Genomic DNA, 15,000 nt, shown 5'->3' with positions numbered 1-15,000 from the left:
CCATCCAACTAGCATTCATTTCAGATTCTCCACTTTTATTTCACTTGTATTTGATTAGAGTTCATGAATTGTATCATAATTGTTTTTATTACATTTTCATTTAGACACTCTGTGGAGGTTAATTGCCTCATTCAGGACACAAAATAAACACATAATAAGCAACCCGGTAACATTTTTGACAAAAAACATCTTTTCATCAGGCCTTGTCCTTGGTAAATTAATGAGATGTTTACATGGCCTTATGAGGATATGAGGATATTGTGTTTATCAGCAGAAGTCTGCAGGAGGCCTTTAGCACCACAGGGAGCTTCCACAAGGATTAGACACAATGAACTTTCACTAACACGTCGCATTTTACTCAGACCGCACAAACATGGCCGTGAAGTAAACCTTCGCAGCCCCTGTCAGCATCCTCACTATGAAAGATGTTAAAATGTGCCCGCTCTGTGCTGCAGGAAAGGGCAAGGGGGCATTTACGCTGGGGACATTTTGCCCCCCACCACTTTTGACAACTGAAAATCAAATTCATTACAGTGAATAGAAAGCTTCTCAATCAAAGCTCTTTATCACCGGTTGAAAGCAGTCTGAAGCAATCATCTTTGTTCCAGTGCATTATGTTAGCTGTCCATGTAAAAATGCATGCTTTTGTCAGAAATGTTTTGTCTTTCTGGCTTAATGTGGTTTCAAAATGCTCTAACAGAGTTTCTGAATGTTGATGCCATTGCAATTTAGGTTCTGTTTGGCAATTCTAAATAAAAGAAAGGGTTGCCGGGCTAAAAAAAAGGTCAGATTTAGTGTAATGACACTACAAACTCTGGTCAGGCTAATCTCTAACTATCTGCTAGTTCATCATGTCTAGCAAACATTATGCTTCATAACATGAAATAACAGTTGACTAAACTGTGTGGATACTACGTGGATAACTTTCAGTGAACCATATAAAGGAAATATTTAGAGTTTATTATCATTAAGTTTGATTGTGTTTGCTTGGTCACTGGCAAAGTGTGCAAAGCAAGCTAGTTACAACCTCGTTAGTTTGTTGAACACATGCAGCAGTTGGGTTATTTCATTGATAGGCTCATAGATGTCTGTGGCTAACAGCGTGAAACTAGAGTCTCCGCCGCAGCGCGTGGGTCTTGATGTTTGGGCGTCATCCGTGAACATATAATTGGCAAGGTATGGAGAAGTGACTTTTAATGTGTTGCTCGCTATGAAATTTTATATAAATGTACACAGTCCAGCACTCGACTCGAATCCGCACAAATACATACATACATACATACACACAGACATAGAAACTTAGAGACATACAGCCATACATACACACAAAAGAGCACATATCCTCACTCACACACTCTCTCTCTGTCTCTAACACACACGCAAACACCTACAACGACACGCATAAACTTACAGACACGCGCACGCACGCACGCACGCACGCACACACACACACACACAGGCTGCTATGGGCGAGAGGGCACATGGCAGGGTGCTGCCCGAGGTGGAGGGTTTGACACTTGTCTGGTGCTCAGGTGCCCACTGTTTCAGCTCAGCCAGCCGGTGTCAGAGGTCAACACTCAGAGCTAGGACACGAGGAGCAGACACATCTCCAGCTCATTTATAACCTATCTGTCTCTCTCTCACACACAAGCAGAGCTAGGACACGAGGAGCAGACACATCTCCAGCTCATTTATAACCTATCTGTCTCTCTCTCACACACAAGCAGAGCTAGGACACGAGGAGCAGACACGTCTCCAGCTCATTTATAACCTATAATCTGTCTCTCTCTCACACTCTCACATAGAGGCAGATAGACAGACAAACAGACATACTGAAAGACAGAGACACTCACACAAAGACTCATACTTAAACGCACACACACTCACACATATATATAAATAATACTAATATAATATATATATATATATATATATATATATATATATTTAATACTTGCTTGTAATATTGAAAGTTAGTAGTAACATTATCCTACTCTCTCTCTCCCACTTACACAACCAGTCTTTAGATCTAAACATCCCAGTTATTTTGCATTGGAGAGGAGCTGGTGCTGCATTTAAGAAAAATCACCACAGTGATTAAGCCTATTCACAAACCCATCTGTCTACAATGCTGCCTGACCAAACCAAGCATAATGAGGACAGGAGTGATTTAATTCTGTATGAAACCTTTGGTCTACAGGAAGGCAGCAGTGGAGATGAACACAGCAACAAATATGCCCGGCCAACAACATATATTACCAAGAAAAAGACATGCCAACAACAAGACATGCTAGCATCAACAGTCAACAGCTACAGTGCGTCTCCTCCACATAATACCTAATATCGGACTCTGCAGGTCTGATACAATGGTGGCTGTCATCTGGGGCTGGACTTACAGCTTTGACTTGTTGTGCCATCCCATAATTACCCTGAGACTGGATTGGCTATAAATCACATAGCCATTACACACAATTACTTCACTGGGAGACATACTGAGGCGGTATCAGAGAAAGCAATTACAGCTAACATAGTCGAACGCCTATGATGTTGCAGGGCTAGTCACTACATGGACGCGCGCGCACGCACACACACACACACACACACACACACACACTCTCTCTCTCTCTCTCACACACACACACACACACACACACACACACACACACACACAGCCACACACAGCCACCACATGCTCATGCACACACACACACACACACACACACACAGCAGCAGCCTCCATTTTAATCAAGTGGAATAGCTGTTTTAGCTCAATACATCATCCTCCCTTTTCAACATGAGAACAGGAACAAAGACAAAGTGTGTGTGTGTGTGTGTGTGTGTGTGTGTGTGTGTGTGTGTGTGTGCGCTAAGTCCACACTGAGGTGAACAGAGGGATGACTGGAGGAGTGAAGCGCTCAGACAGAGAGAGATGTGTTAGGGGGTGGAGGGGGTGTGTGGGGGATTGTCTGAGGATATAATCAGATTATTAAGATTATAGATTAAATGTTCAGTCACCGCGACAGGGGAGATTTGCCCTGCAGATACAGCGTCTGAGTCATTCACACACACACAGTGTGTGTGTCGGCTGCCCTGGGAGGAAGAAATGCCTGTCCCCAAGGATGATCAATGTAAGATAACTGCCACTGTTAAACATCTGAAATCGTTCTCATTTACAGGAGTAATGCAACACACACACACACACACACACACACACACACACACACACACACACACACACACACACACACACACACACACACACACACACACTGGGGATTCCTGTTAACATTGACACTGAATCTTAATGCATAACTCATCACCTCTATAAAAATAACCAGGTCACCTCAACCCTGGAGATGGTCTAACACTACCCTGCCAAACACCTCCAGTAAATTGATTACACGGAATTTGGAATACGTAATGATGCCTCACCTGTGAAGTTGCTGAAAACATGCAGAGAATTGGAGAAACTCACTCAACTTTTCTCCTAATTGTAATTTTCTCATAAACAAGTACATAGGAAATAAACCAGCTATAGGGATGAAAAAAATTAAAACGATCAAAGCAGAATGCAAACATTAGAAACATTAAGGAGATGACTGAAATTTACATTGTGACATGATTTCAACCTTATTCCCTTGGACTCCTCTGAGCTGTTGAGGAAATGAGTAACTTGGCAAAAGATCTGTGACCAGAAATAACTGGACCTGTCAATTCTACAGTATAGAAATAAGAAGAATAAATCTGCTCCACAGATGGAGATCTAATAACAGAATGGTTGTTGTCAAGGGAAATTTCAGGAAAAATTTAGGAAATCCCGCAGTAAACGGAGGGTTTGAGCCCCAAATTCACCATGATATTTCAAGAGAAGATGTTTACGTAAATGTTCAGAACAGCACTATAAGCCATGCTAGAAGCCGTGCAGGAAATGTGAACAATGTCAAAATATAGATTCTGTTTAATCTCTTCTGTCTCAATTCTAAGCGCCAAGACAACATATAATCTACATTCATTATTCTTAACTGATTTGTAATGCTCTCTTTTATCTTTAAATAGTTTTTATCTTTTAACTGTTGTAATGCACTTTACCTCATCCTGTTCATATGTATATCACTTTGAACTACCAATGTGTATGAATTGTGCAAAATAAATACACTTACCCTGCTTATTTTCAGTTTAGAGATGAGGTTTATGACGGGATTAAACCAAACCATTATACTGTTTATGCATGTTACTTTATGGCTTTGTGAGATTGTCCTAAATGGGAATGCTTTTTGAGTGTTAGGTACTGAGGAAGTAACCTGTAATGAAAATCCTCCACTTTCCCCTTTGACTACTTCCTCATCTCAGTTTTTGAAAAGATGTTTTCAAAGGAAGGGGAACTGAAAGCTGTATCCAATTTTACAGAAATTTAGTCCATTCAAAAATATTCTCCTACTCAATAGTCATTGGCTCTTTGCCCTTAAAAAACAGCTGCACTGAAAAAAACTCCACCCAGATCGTCTGACAGTCATTTTTATATCCACATCCTGCACTGTTTACTTTTTTGCCTCTGTCTGGCATTTCAGTCTGGCTTTTGTTGATATCACAGCATATTGTGTCTGTGTTTGGGTGTGTATTGTGAAATGGGTGTGTGATCTCTGAAAAAAAGATAACAGACAGCCCTCTATTCTGCAATTTTTTTTATCTTCGCTCTGCTCTGATACTGTCGGCCATCACCAGAGAACAGAAATAGTTTACTCACTCACACTAATACAGTTCTTTATTAACTTCACACACTCGCTCGTGTTTCGCAAAAAATGCCGCGTACCCTTTGGGAATTGTTCCTCTGCCAAAATTGACATAACTTTTGGAGTACATCAAGGCTCATGTCAGAGCCTTTGTTTATTCAGTCTGTATGTGTTCCCTCTCGGTAGTAAAACAAGAGAGCATGGGATTGATTTTTCACTCTTGTCGTTTTAACATTTTCTTTGATTACATGTGTGTAGGAGTGTTAATGAACATTATATCGCAGCGTTCACATAAAATGTACTACCGAAATGCTGGCTTGAATTGATATTTTAAATGTTTTGATCTTTGTATATTCAAAAAAATGACTAGAACAATCTTCATAGACAGGTATCAGAACAAAACCACATCAGAACAAAATACACTCAGCGATTCAGGACTAATTTTCTCATAATCTCACCGATTTAGTCATTTACATACAGTACACAGTCACTCACTCACTCCTTCACACAAACATTCATACACCTATTCATCTCAAGACTACCCAAGACAAGTACTCACAAAGCCACTCTCATTCAGTCAAGTCTCCCACTGTCATTCACATGTTGCTCCTTCAAATCATGTACTAATCAACAGCTCAGATACTGACTGCCACAACTGACTGTTTGTTACCCAAGAGGGATTAGCTTCAACAACTCCTCATTCCTTGAGAGTGCTCTCCTGTTTTCTGTTCTGCTAAATGAAACAGGTCTGAGGCTCACCTTTCTGCGGGGCTGTCGGGGTCAATGTACGCAATGAGGGGCGGTGAGGTCAGTGTTTCCGTGGCGAAGACCCCGCCCTGCAGCTGGATCCCGAAGCCCATGATGGAGTCACTGACGAGCGTGACCTCCGTGGTCTCGGTGTGCACCACCTGCCCGGCCAGCCCCAGGGTGGAGGACGCCAGGGACACTGCAGAGAGGGGAGAGAGAGAAGGGCAGACCGTAAGGAGAAAGGACATCCATTTTTACACTGGTGTGTTTCTGGGAAAAGGCTCTCTGTGGATCAGACTACAGCTCAAGGCAACATATTTTGTGAGTGTATGTTCGTGTGTGTGTGTGTGCGTATTTGGTGGTGTGCATTTACTGATGCCTACAGAAATCAAGCATATGTGTGTATATGTGACTATCTCTCTCCTTCTTTGTGTGTGTGTATCCATATGTGAACGTGGGTGTTTACTGATGCTTACAGAAATCGTGTGTGTGTGTGTGTGTGTGTGTGTGTGTGTGTGTTGACATGACCGGCGGCATTTGCCAGTGTGCACCACCTGTCTGGCTAGTCTCAGTATGGAGGGGAGAGGGAGGAGCAGCTGTTTGAAGGAACATCCAGTTTAGGGGGTTTCAGCTTCTATCATCGGTATTAATGATGTCAAAACAATCAATGCTATTATTTGTAATAATATTTTATAATAATCAATGCTGTCAACAAGCAATAAGGAAAGTAAGGTCTTTATCTGTTTGTTTTCCCATCAGAGCTCCATTCTATTGCCATCATCATGTTTGTTGAGTAATATGTTTGTTTACTTGGTGGGCTTTTTATATTAAGAGCTCCATTCTTTAATCTTCATCAGTGGTTAAGCTGAGTAATATGTTTGTTTACATAGCGCACCATATTGAGATTGCATGTGGCATGCACGTCCTCTTGCTGAATTGCATTCCTGCATATTCATTCAGGAGTTTATAAACGTCCCCTGTGCTTTGAAAATAAAGTGCTACGATATGTATCTACTGCTACTGGCCCTGAACACTGAACGACAGAGACCTCAGCATTTTTCAACCCCGTGCACTCGACACAGCTGATCCAGAATCAGACCACATGTGTAAAAGACTCTGAACCAGTCGGCTCTCATCCAGGACAACTCTATGATGACACGGCTAGGCCAGACTCCAGGCTGAACAGAAACATCAACCAACAGGAAACGGCGTCAGTTGTAATATTCTATCTGTGGCATTTCCCATGGCTGGACGACGGCTAAGATTGACTCCAACAAAGAGTGTGCTAGTCCTGCTCAAACAGGAGACAGGACAGGTCAGTGCAGTCGGGGAACTGATCCTCCGTCTCTGGGTAGCTGGAGTGAGATGGTCTTGAGAGGTGGACTGATGCAATGTTCTGCAACTCTGTCTCTTACAGAGCGAGGATCTTTGCTTGGACGTGGCAAGTAGTCACTGGTACACCGTTCAGTTTGACAGTAATGGGGTGACTGTGCACTACGCTCGGTGAAACAGACAGTACTGGGGAATGGAAGACAGCAAACTCTCTAATCCTTGATGTAGAATGTGTGTGTGTGTGTGTGTGTGTGTGTGTATATGTGTGTGTGTTTGTATCTGTGTTTACTACTTGCTATGCCAAACACAAGCCTGAATTCAGACATCATTACACTGACTGCGCGCTCAGAATGGTGTGTGTGTGAGTGTGTGTATGTGTGCGTGTCAAATAAAATGTAATCTTCGGAGAGAATGTTTGTACGAGAGTCTGTATGAGGGAGAGTGGGTTTATGGGAAAGTGTGTAAATGTTGTGCTGTGCAGGCGTATGTCTCCGGCAGACTGAGTTTATGGCTAGGGACGACAACAGAGGAGTGTCTGACTAGAAAAAATTACAAGACATTTTTTGGTAATGAACATGTTTATCAGAGTGTGTAGATGAGAGAGTGTGTGTGTGTGTGTGTGTGTGTGTGTTTACTCAATGACTCGTGTGTGAGAGTGAATGTGTTATGAGTTTGTTTTCTTGTGTGTGTGGATGTGTACGTGTCTATGTGTCTGTGTGTCTGTGTGTGTGTGTGTGAGTGTGTGTGTGTATTCAAAGGCACGGCTGTGGCCAGCTCGGTCCGATGACCACAGACAAATTAGCTTCGTGCTGACCCTGCAGATGAGGTAGAGTGTGTGTGTTAGTGCAAAGATAGAAAGTGTGTGTGTGTGTGTGTGTGCAAAAATAGAGAGTGTGTGTGTGTGTCTGTGTGTGTGTGTGTGTGTGTACGAGAGGGTACAGGTAGACTGTGTGTTAGAGAGAGTGATGATGAAACAGGGCTGTGCAACACCAACACAAAGTGCAGTGGAGCTTTCTGGAATCACCAGGGAGCCCAAGAGCATCCAGAATACGCACAAGTGCACAGCACACTCACACATGCATGCACTCACACACACACACACACACACACACACACACACACACACACACACACACACACACACACACACACACACACACACACACACACACACACACACACACACACACACACACACACACACACACACACAGACATCTGATGGAGAAACACTTCAAAGTTGATTTATTTCCATGCACATTGAGGTCACCGAGCACCGGATTGGATGACCTTGCAGATATTGAAAGATGCTCCAGTTTTGAGATTGAAAGATAAGTTGTGCGTCACGCGTGTTTGGTGTAAAAATAATCACATCGGTTATGAAGTCCGCCTCTCAGAAAAAACACCAATGCTGAGACAAAATGAACAGAGATGGCCATGGACTGTTTCACTGAAAAAGAGGACATCCTGTTTCTTTTTCTGGTTCATTGGTGTGTGTGTGCGTGTGTGTGTGTGTGTGTGTGTGTGTTGACTACAGCATGCTGCAGCTCTTCATCATCAAAGAAATGCTCTGGGGCTACTAGAAAGAGGCTCTCTGTGGCTCCGACTGGAGACCTAAATGCGTGTGTGTGTGTGTGTGTGTGTGTGTGTGTATTTACGGACATCTATGGGAATGAGATGTGTGAGAGTGTGTGTATTAACTGACGTCTACAGGAATCATATATATATATGTGTGTGTGTGTGTGTGTGTGTGTGTTGACATATCAGTGGGCATCTAGTGTGTGTGCTGACTGAAGTCTGTAGGGGTCGTGCTGGTGTGTCTCTGCTCACTGATGTTGGCAGGGGTCTGGCCTCTGTGTCTGCCAGCTGAAACCTACAGGGGCCATGCCTGTGTGTGTGTGTGTGTGTGTGTGTGTGTGTGTGTGTGAGTGTGTAAGTGTGTAAGTGTGTATGTATGTGTGAGTGAGAGTGTCAGTCTGTTTGCTTGAAATCAGCAGGGGTATGAGTATGTGTATAGACACATCTGTGTGCTTGCATGTGTGTGTGTGTGTGTGTGAGAGAGTGTGTGTGTGTGTGCTTGCATATGTGTGTGGGTGAGAGTGTGTGTTTGCATGTGCATATATGAGTCTGTTTACGTGATGGCAGTATCTGTTTGTGAGTGATTTTGCATATAGGGTTGTGCATACTTGTGTGTGTGTGTCAATCTTTGCATGAGTGTGCGCATGTGTGTGTGCCTTTTTTCCCCCAATACGCCCTGCTGCTAATGTAGCTTTGCTGTTGGGCTTTCATTTCGAACACACACACACACACACACACACACACACACACACACACACACACACACACACACACACCTCAGCAGAGTCATTTAAAAAACACACCAGACCCCTCTCTCCTCTGCCCACTGCCCAGCTCAGAGTTCCTCCCAGGCCTGGGCGCGCTCTATCAACACAAACACACCCAGAGGCACAGATACTCAGCAGTGACCTTTCCCTCCTCTGAGCCCCCATGCCTCACAGGAGACACAGCCGGCCTCGCTGGCCTGGGGTAAGGGCTACTGAGTGCAGGAAGAACATGGTGTGGTCCCAAAGACACCAAAACACACACACACACACACACACACACACACACACACACACACACACACACTCGTATAGCATGGCTCTGCGGTGACTTTGGACAGCAGCCTCTCTCAGCCACGATTACTGGGCCCGCTGAAGGCAGCTGAATTTACCGCCCGGGACAGTTTTATTGTTTTAAATGCGGTGACCTTTTCACTGAGCGGAGAGACGAAGAGAGGAGGCTGACAGAGAGAGGGAGGGAAAGAGAGAGAGGGATGGAGAGAGAGAGAGAGAGAGGAAAGGATGCGTCCTGTGTTTGGGGTATGAGGAGGACATTCTGTAGGAACAGTCATCTTTGTTTGGCTCAGCTGACAGTAAAAACTGATCCGTCTACCCTTGGAAGTCACCGCTGACGGGGTCCATTCCGGGACCTGGGACGGGACTGGGGACGTGCTGCTGGAAACTCGACGACCGTTCTACTTGTTTTAATGCATTTTTCATCTTCAGTTTGTTGGTTGCGTTCCATCCAAATTTGTACAGCTCTTTGGCTCAACTTCTGTCCTTTCTGAATGTGCTGTATAAATAAACATGACTTGACTTGACTATGGGGGCCACGACACTAGCTTGATGATGAGACGTGATTACAGTACCGTAATTTCCGGACTATTGAGCGCACCTGAATATAAGCCTCACGCACTGAATTTTTTAAAAATAATTATTTTTAACATAAATAAGCCGCACATGTCTATAAGCCGCAGGTGCCTACCGCAACATTGAAACAAATTAACTTTACACATGCTAAAATGAATATCAAAACTAATACAATAGTTAGTTTTGCCAGTTAGATAAGTGCACTGTTGCTTTAAGAGCGCACAGTCGCAAGAGTCAATCAGAAGCTAGAACGTTAGATTGAAGACAGACGCTAGTTTGAAACCAGTGAGCTAAAGAACTTGAAGACTGGATTTGTATTGTTGTAAACTTTTATTTTATTTTCTAAAGTGTTTTGAGTTGTGTTCTGTCTACGCTGGTAGACTGTGGTTATTTTGACATTAGTTAAGTTATTGAGAGATACTGAGAAATCGCGTGGAGCTAAGCATCCATGCGGCTGCATCCATGCTAGCATCCTAGCTCCACAAAGCCACCGTAAACACAAAGCCACCGTATACAGTCACAGGTATCATAATCCATAAATTAGCCGCATCGTTGTTTAAGCCGCGAGGTTCAAAGCGTGGGAAAAAAGTAGCGGCTTATAGTCCGGAAAATACGGTACTGATAATACGGCAGAGCTGGCATTAATGGCACAATCTCACAATCCTCCTGCTTTAAATCAGGCAATCAAGTGTCTACCTGCTCTTGATTAGCTGAATATGCCTCTACCTGATTTAGTCAATCAGTGGCTTTAGATATATCTAAGTCATTACATTTATGCATGCATTTATAGCAGATGCTTCTCTCAAAAGCCATTTTGAGGACATGGATGTGAACACTACTGGGTTCTTACACAGGTGATGGGAACACAGAACTGTTCCGTTCTGTTCTACATACTATATGTGCAAAGACTACAGAACCCAATACGCTTTGATATCTGCAAAACACATTACATTAAACTGTCACATCCACTGATCTAGATTAGGAGGCACTGAAGTTGAATAAGGCTTGAATCTAAACACTCATTTATGAATACAATGTATGTCCTACAGGTCTTTCCACAGGCCTGTATACATGACTCCATTCTACATCACTGTGAACTGCCAGGCAACTCAAGACTACAGCTACTTTGATCCAACTGCTCAGCTGCCCTTCAACGTAACTACATTACATTATTATTACCATCGTTTTTATTGCCTTGTTTACTGTTTATTATATTGATATGTCAAATACATTTTTTTTACATACTTTAATGGATGAAACTGTCTTTGTGTGTGTGTGTGTGTGTGTGTGTGTGTCTATGAAAGCCTGTATTAAAGCAATAAATACACAAACCTGACAGAACCTGAGTCTGCACAGCGAGACCCTTTGCTACCACAAGTGCAAATTCAGAGTCACTGAACTGTCACATAGATGGGTGGTTCCATGGTCCATGATTGGACATGATCAGATGGAACCAGTAGCTCCAGGCACTAGCTGTTAAAGTGATAGGAACAGAATCAGGTTCAGGCCTTGGCCAAAGCTCTGTTAAGCGCCTTGAGACGATGGCGCTGTATAAATGAATAAAACGGAATTGAACTGAAGAATGGTTTGTTTAGTTTGTAGTTCTCAGTGCTGCTTGCAGCCAACTTCAGGCAAGGCCACATCACGGGCAATCCCATTGTCCACTCCTCCATACACATACATAAACCATTCACACCAACACTCAGTGCCTCACTCTCAATGCAATCCTACCCCTATTATACTCAGTTTACATTCTTTAGAGTTTACATACAGACTATTTCTCAGTAGCTGTTACATACCACACTGAATGCTAACTGTAGGTCTGATAACACACTATTGTATTATACAGAGCTGAGCTGTTTGCACCTGTCTGTTAATCCGACGCTTGCATTAAGCTTAGACGAGGCAGATTGGCACAGTGCTACTGAGGATCCACTTTGCTTTGTGCTGCCCGCGCCCGGCCTTCGCTGCAGTGCTGGCACTTCACTTTGTCTGCTGTTGTACTGCGTGCACCTCCTGCGTGCACCTCCTGCGTGCACCTCCCCTTGTCCTTGCAGCGCAACAATGAACCAACTTTGTTACACTGTCTTCTTGTCAATGGTCACGGCTGGTTAGAGCACGTCGGGAATGGATTCCTACACGCCGGAGAGCATGAATAAACTTTTGTACCTGGCACAAAAAAAAAAAACACTCAGTCCTGAATAGGGCTGTGCACTCAGTAGGCTACTAGTCACTGTCCCTAGGAGGTGTCCTTACACAAACCCGGCTGCTGCTTTTTCACCCAGGCAGTGCACTGTTTCATTCTGCACAGTGTTTCAAAGGCAGCATGGACAGCGGGGAGAATGGGCTGTTTGTATACCTGAAGGGTCTCCCATTCTGTGCCCGTCTCAATGAATCACAGTGGAAACATCTCTCTCTCTCTCTCTCTCTCTCTCTCTCTCTCTCTCTCTCTCTCTCTCTCTCTCTCTCTCTCTCTCTCTCTCTCTCTCTCTCTCTCTCTCTCTCTCTCTCTCTCTCTCTCCCTCCCTCCCTCCCTCCCTCCCTCCCTCCCTCCCTCCCGCGGAAGGCATCAACAGCCCCTACCTTGCCTCGGATCGAGGGATGAGTCAGACAGACCAGAACACATGTAGGTGGGGCCTTTTGTTAATCTCCTCTCCCTGCCGATAGTTTTCCGTGAGGCGATTCCGCTGTCCCTTATCAAAGCCGGGATCAACACGCCACATCCCCTTCACCCCCCCCCCCCCCAAAAAAAATAAAAACAACTTTCATCTAAAGAAAGAGGATTAGTTCCCAAAAAACGAAAGAGAAGAAAAAACGAGAGAAGAGGAGGCCTTTGAAGTTCTTTTTGGGGAAGCTGACCTGAAGGTCTGCCCTGTTCCCTCTTCCTTAAGGAGCAGAAACAGCAGTGGACCATGAGACCTTGAGGACTATGTTCCCTCTTCCTTAAGGGGCAGAAACAGCAGTGGACCATGAGACCTTTCCCTTTTCCTCCCCGGCGCAATCTACACTTAATTGGATTTTCCTGCAGTGGGCATTATTAGCACCTGAAACCTCACGGAGAATCTCCCTCTCTGCTACTCCCCCCAGCTTTAGCTAACAATTACATTATGCTAATGACTGAGAGAGAGAGAGAGAGAGAGAGAGAGAGAGAGAGAGAGAGGGGGGGGGGGGTCATCCCACCATGATCATTTCTGCCTGTGTGCTCCATTAAGCCCAGAGAGGTCAGTGCAGAGCCCCAGCAGAGGGGAGAGGGGAGAGAGAGGGGGTTGGAAAGGGAAAAGCTCCCCTGGTGAGGGAGGTGAGCCCGGGGGGGTTATTAACGCATGCGCTGGTGGTCAGGTAATGGCCGAGCCCAGCTGGTGGACAGGTGAGACCGGGTTGGGTTGAGAGGAGTCAGGTGATTGGTGAGGTGAGACTGGGTTGGGTTGAGAGGAGTCAGGTGATTGGTGTTGGTGTGCTCCCCTGTGATGAGGTAATCTTTTGGCAGGGTTTCAGCCCCCCGTTGCTGACGACTGCAGTTCCTCGCCGCCAACAGACATACACAGACAGACAGGTGACTTTGCAGCAGCCACCCACCCACACCCACACACTACATCTCCCCATCCTAATGGCCTCTAAAGCTTCGGATTTTCATTTTTCTCTTTCAATCCCCCTCTCTCCCTCTCTCTCTCTCTCGCTTAGGAGAGGCTCATTGTCACGTCCTCTGCAAACTTGATGCAGGTACAGAGTGTCAATGTACCACAATGGCTGTTTTGCCACCAAAGCCCCTCACATCAGCGCTGTCAATCAATCTCAGAAGTGTCCACTCAGCTGATACTGTGACCTTTCTCTATCTTCCTCCTCCTCCTCCTCCTCCACTGTCAATGCAGCCTCAGACAAGGGGTTAATCGCAAAGTCACCCAGCAAGTTTCCATCAGGTCATCTCTGCTGGAAATGTCACCTATCCAAGCCAACTACAAGGTGAGTCACGGATGTGTTTTGTTTTTCCATTAAAGCCGATAACCAATAGAGCGGAGTGCAATCTATGGTGTTGAGGGAGAAATTGGTTGTTGATTCATTGGTTGTTGATTTTTGCGCCAGCGTGTGGCGCTCTGACGTCCGTGAGACGCTCCCTGTGCAATTGGTTGGTTTTTCAATTGAACCACCCAGCAAGTCCTGCGCTCCACGCAACATGTCCCCGATCAATAAATCCCATTTTCTAGCACTCCCTGTTTTCATGTGTTTTTGTGTGTATGTGTGTGTGTGTGTGTGTGTGTGTCAGACTGAAGTCATGGACAGGAGACAGTGGGGACGACTCGCAGCTGTCTGCCGTGTTAATCTGACATCTCTTAACGATGACGTTTGCCGTCTGGCGACTCAAGCCCCGGCGATTACAACGATGATTCGGGAACAGACGGGGAACACTCGAAACGCGCCAGGCTCAAATTACAGCTCAATCAACGCAAACGCTCCATTCTCTGCGCACAGCAACATGCGAGCGGTGCCATGGCAACCACGATCGAACAGGAAAATCAGCCTCCAATACTTGAGCCACAGAAAAAAATTGAAAAACAGAAAAGAAATGCAAAAACTGCTGATTAAGAACAGAATACGAGAAACCAGCTTCAAACCGTGCAAACAAACATCAGGGGTCTTGCACCAAGAAAATGACAGTTTGACAGCCTTGTACCATTTGTTTACGGTTTGCATGTTTGCAAAAGTGTCAAGACACCCCCCCACCCCGCTATTTACGTGTCGGTACATATGACATCACAGAGTAATTATGTGAGGCAGGGGTGGAACGTGGTGTTGCGGCTGTGCTCGAGTGCTCAACGCCAAATATCTTTCAGGATCTAATTACGGGCTAGCCAGAGGTGTGATTTCCTCCGCCGCGCTCCACAACCCGGCGCACAGCAGCAGAATACTAAATGGGAGCGCAGCACTGCAGGTGAGCTTGGCAGAGGTGCAGAAACACACTCACACACACAGACTTTGACACT

The 15,000-nt window shown here is 44.9% G+C and overlaps 1 protein-coding gene across 2 annotated transcripts in view; it reads right to left on the bottom strand.

Moving 5' to 3' along the window:
• grip1 (glutamate receptor interacting protein 1) overlaps positions 1-15,000 on the bottom strand; it is a 125,822-nt gene that overhangs the window by 37,267 nt on the left and 73,555 nt on the right. For both annotated transcript variants that reach the window (XM_031558182.2, XM_031558183.2), the window contains exon 12: positions 5,490-5,676. In XM_031558182.2, coding sequence (XP_031414042.1) covers positions 5,490-5,676 — 187 coding nt within the window. The remainder of the gene's footprint in view (positions 1-5,489; positions 5,677-15,000) is intronic.

This window comes from Clupea harengus, chromosome 21 (assembly GCF_900700415.2).
Source record: "Clupea harengus chromosome 21, Ch_v2.0.2, whole genome shotgun sequence".
NCBI classification, from domain to species: Eukaryota; Metazoa; Chordata; class Actinopteri; order Clupeiformes; family Clupeidae; genus Clupea; species Clupea harengus.
This window is presented reverse-complemented; position numbering and strand designations above follow the sequence as displayed.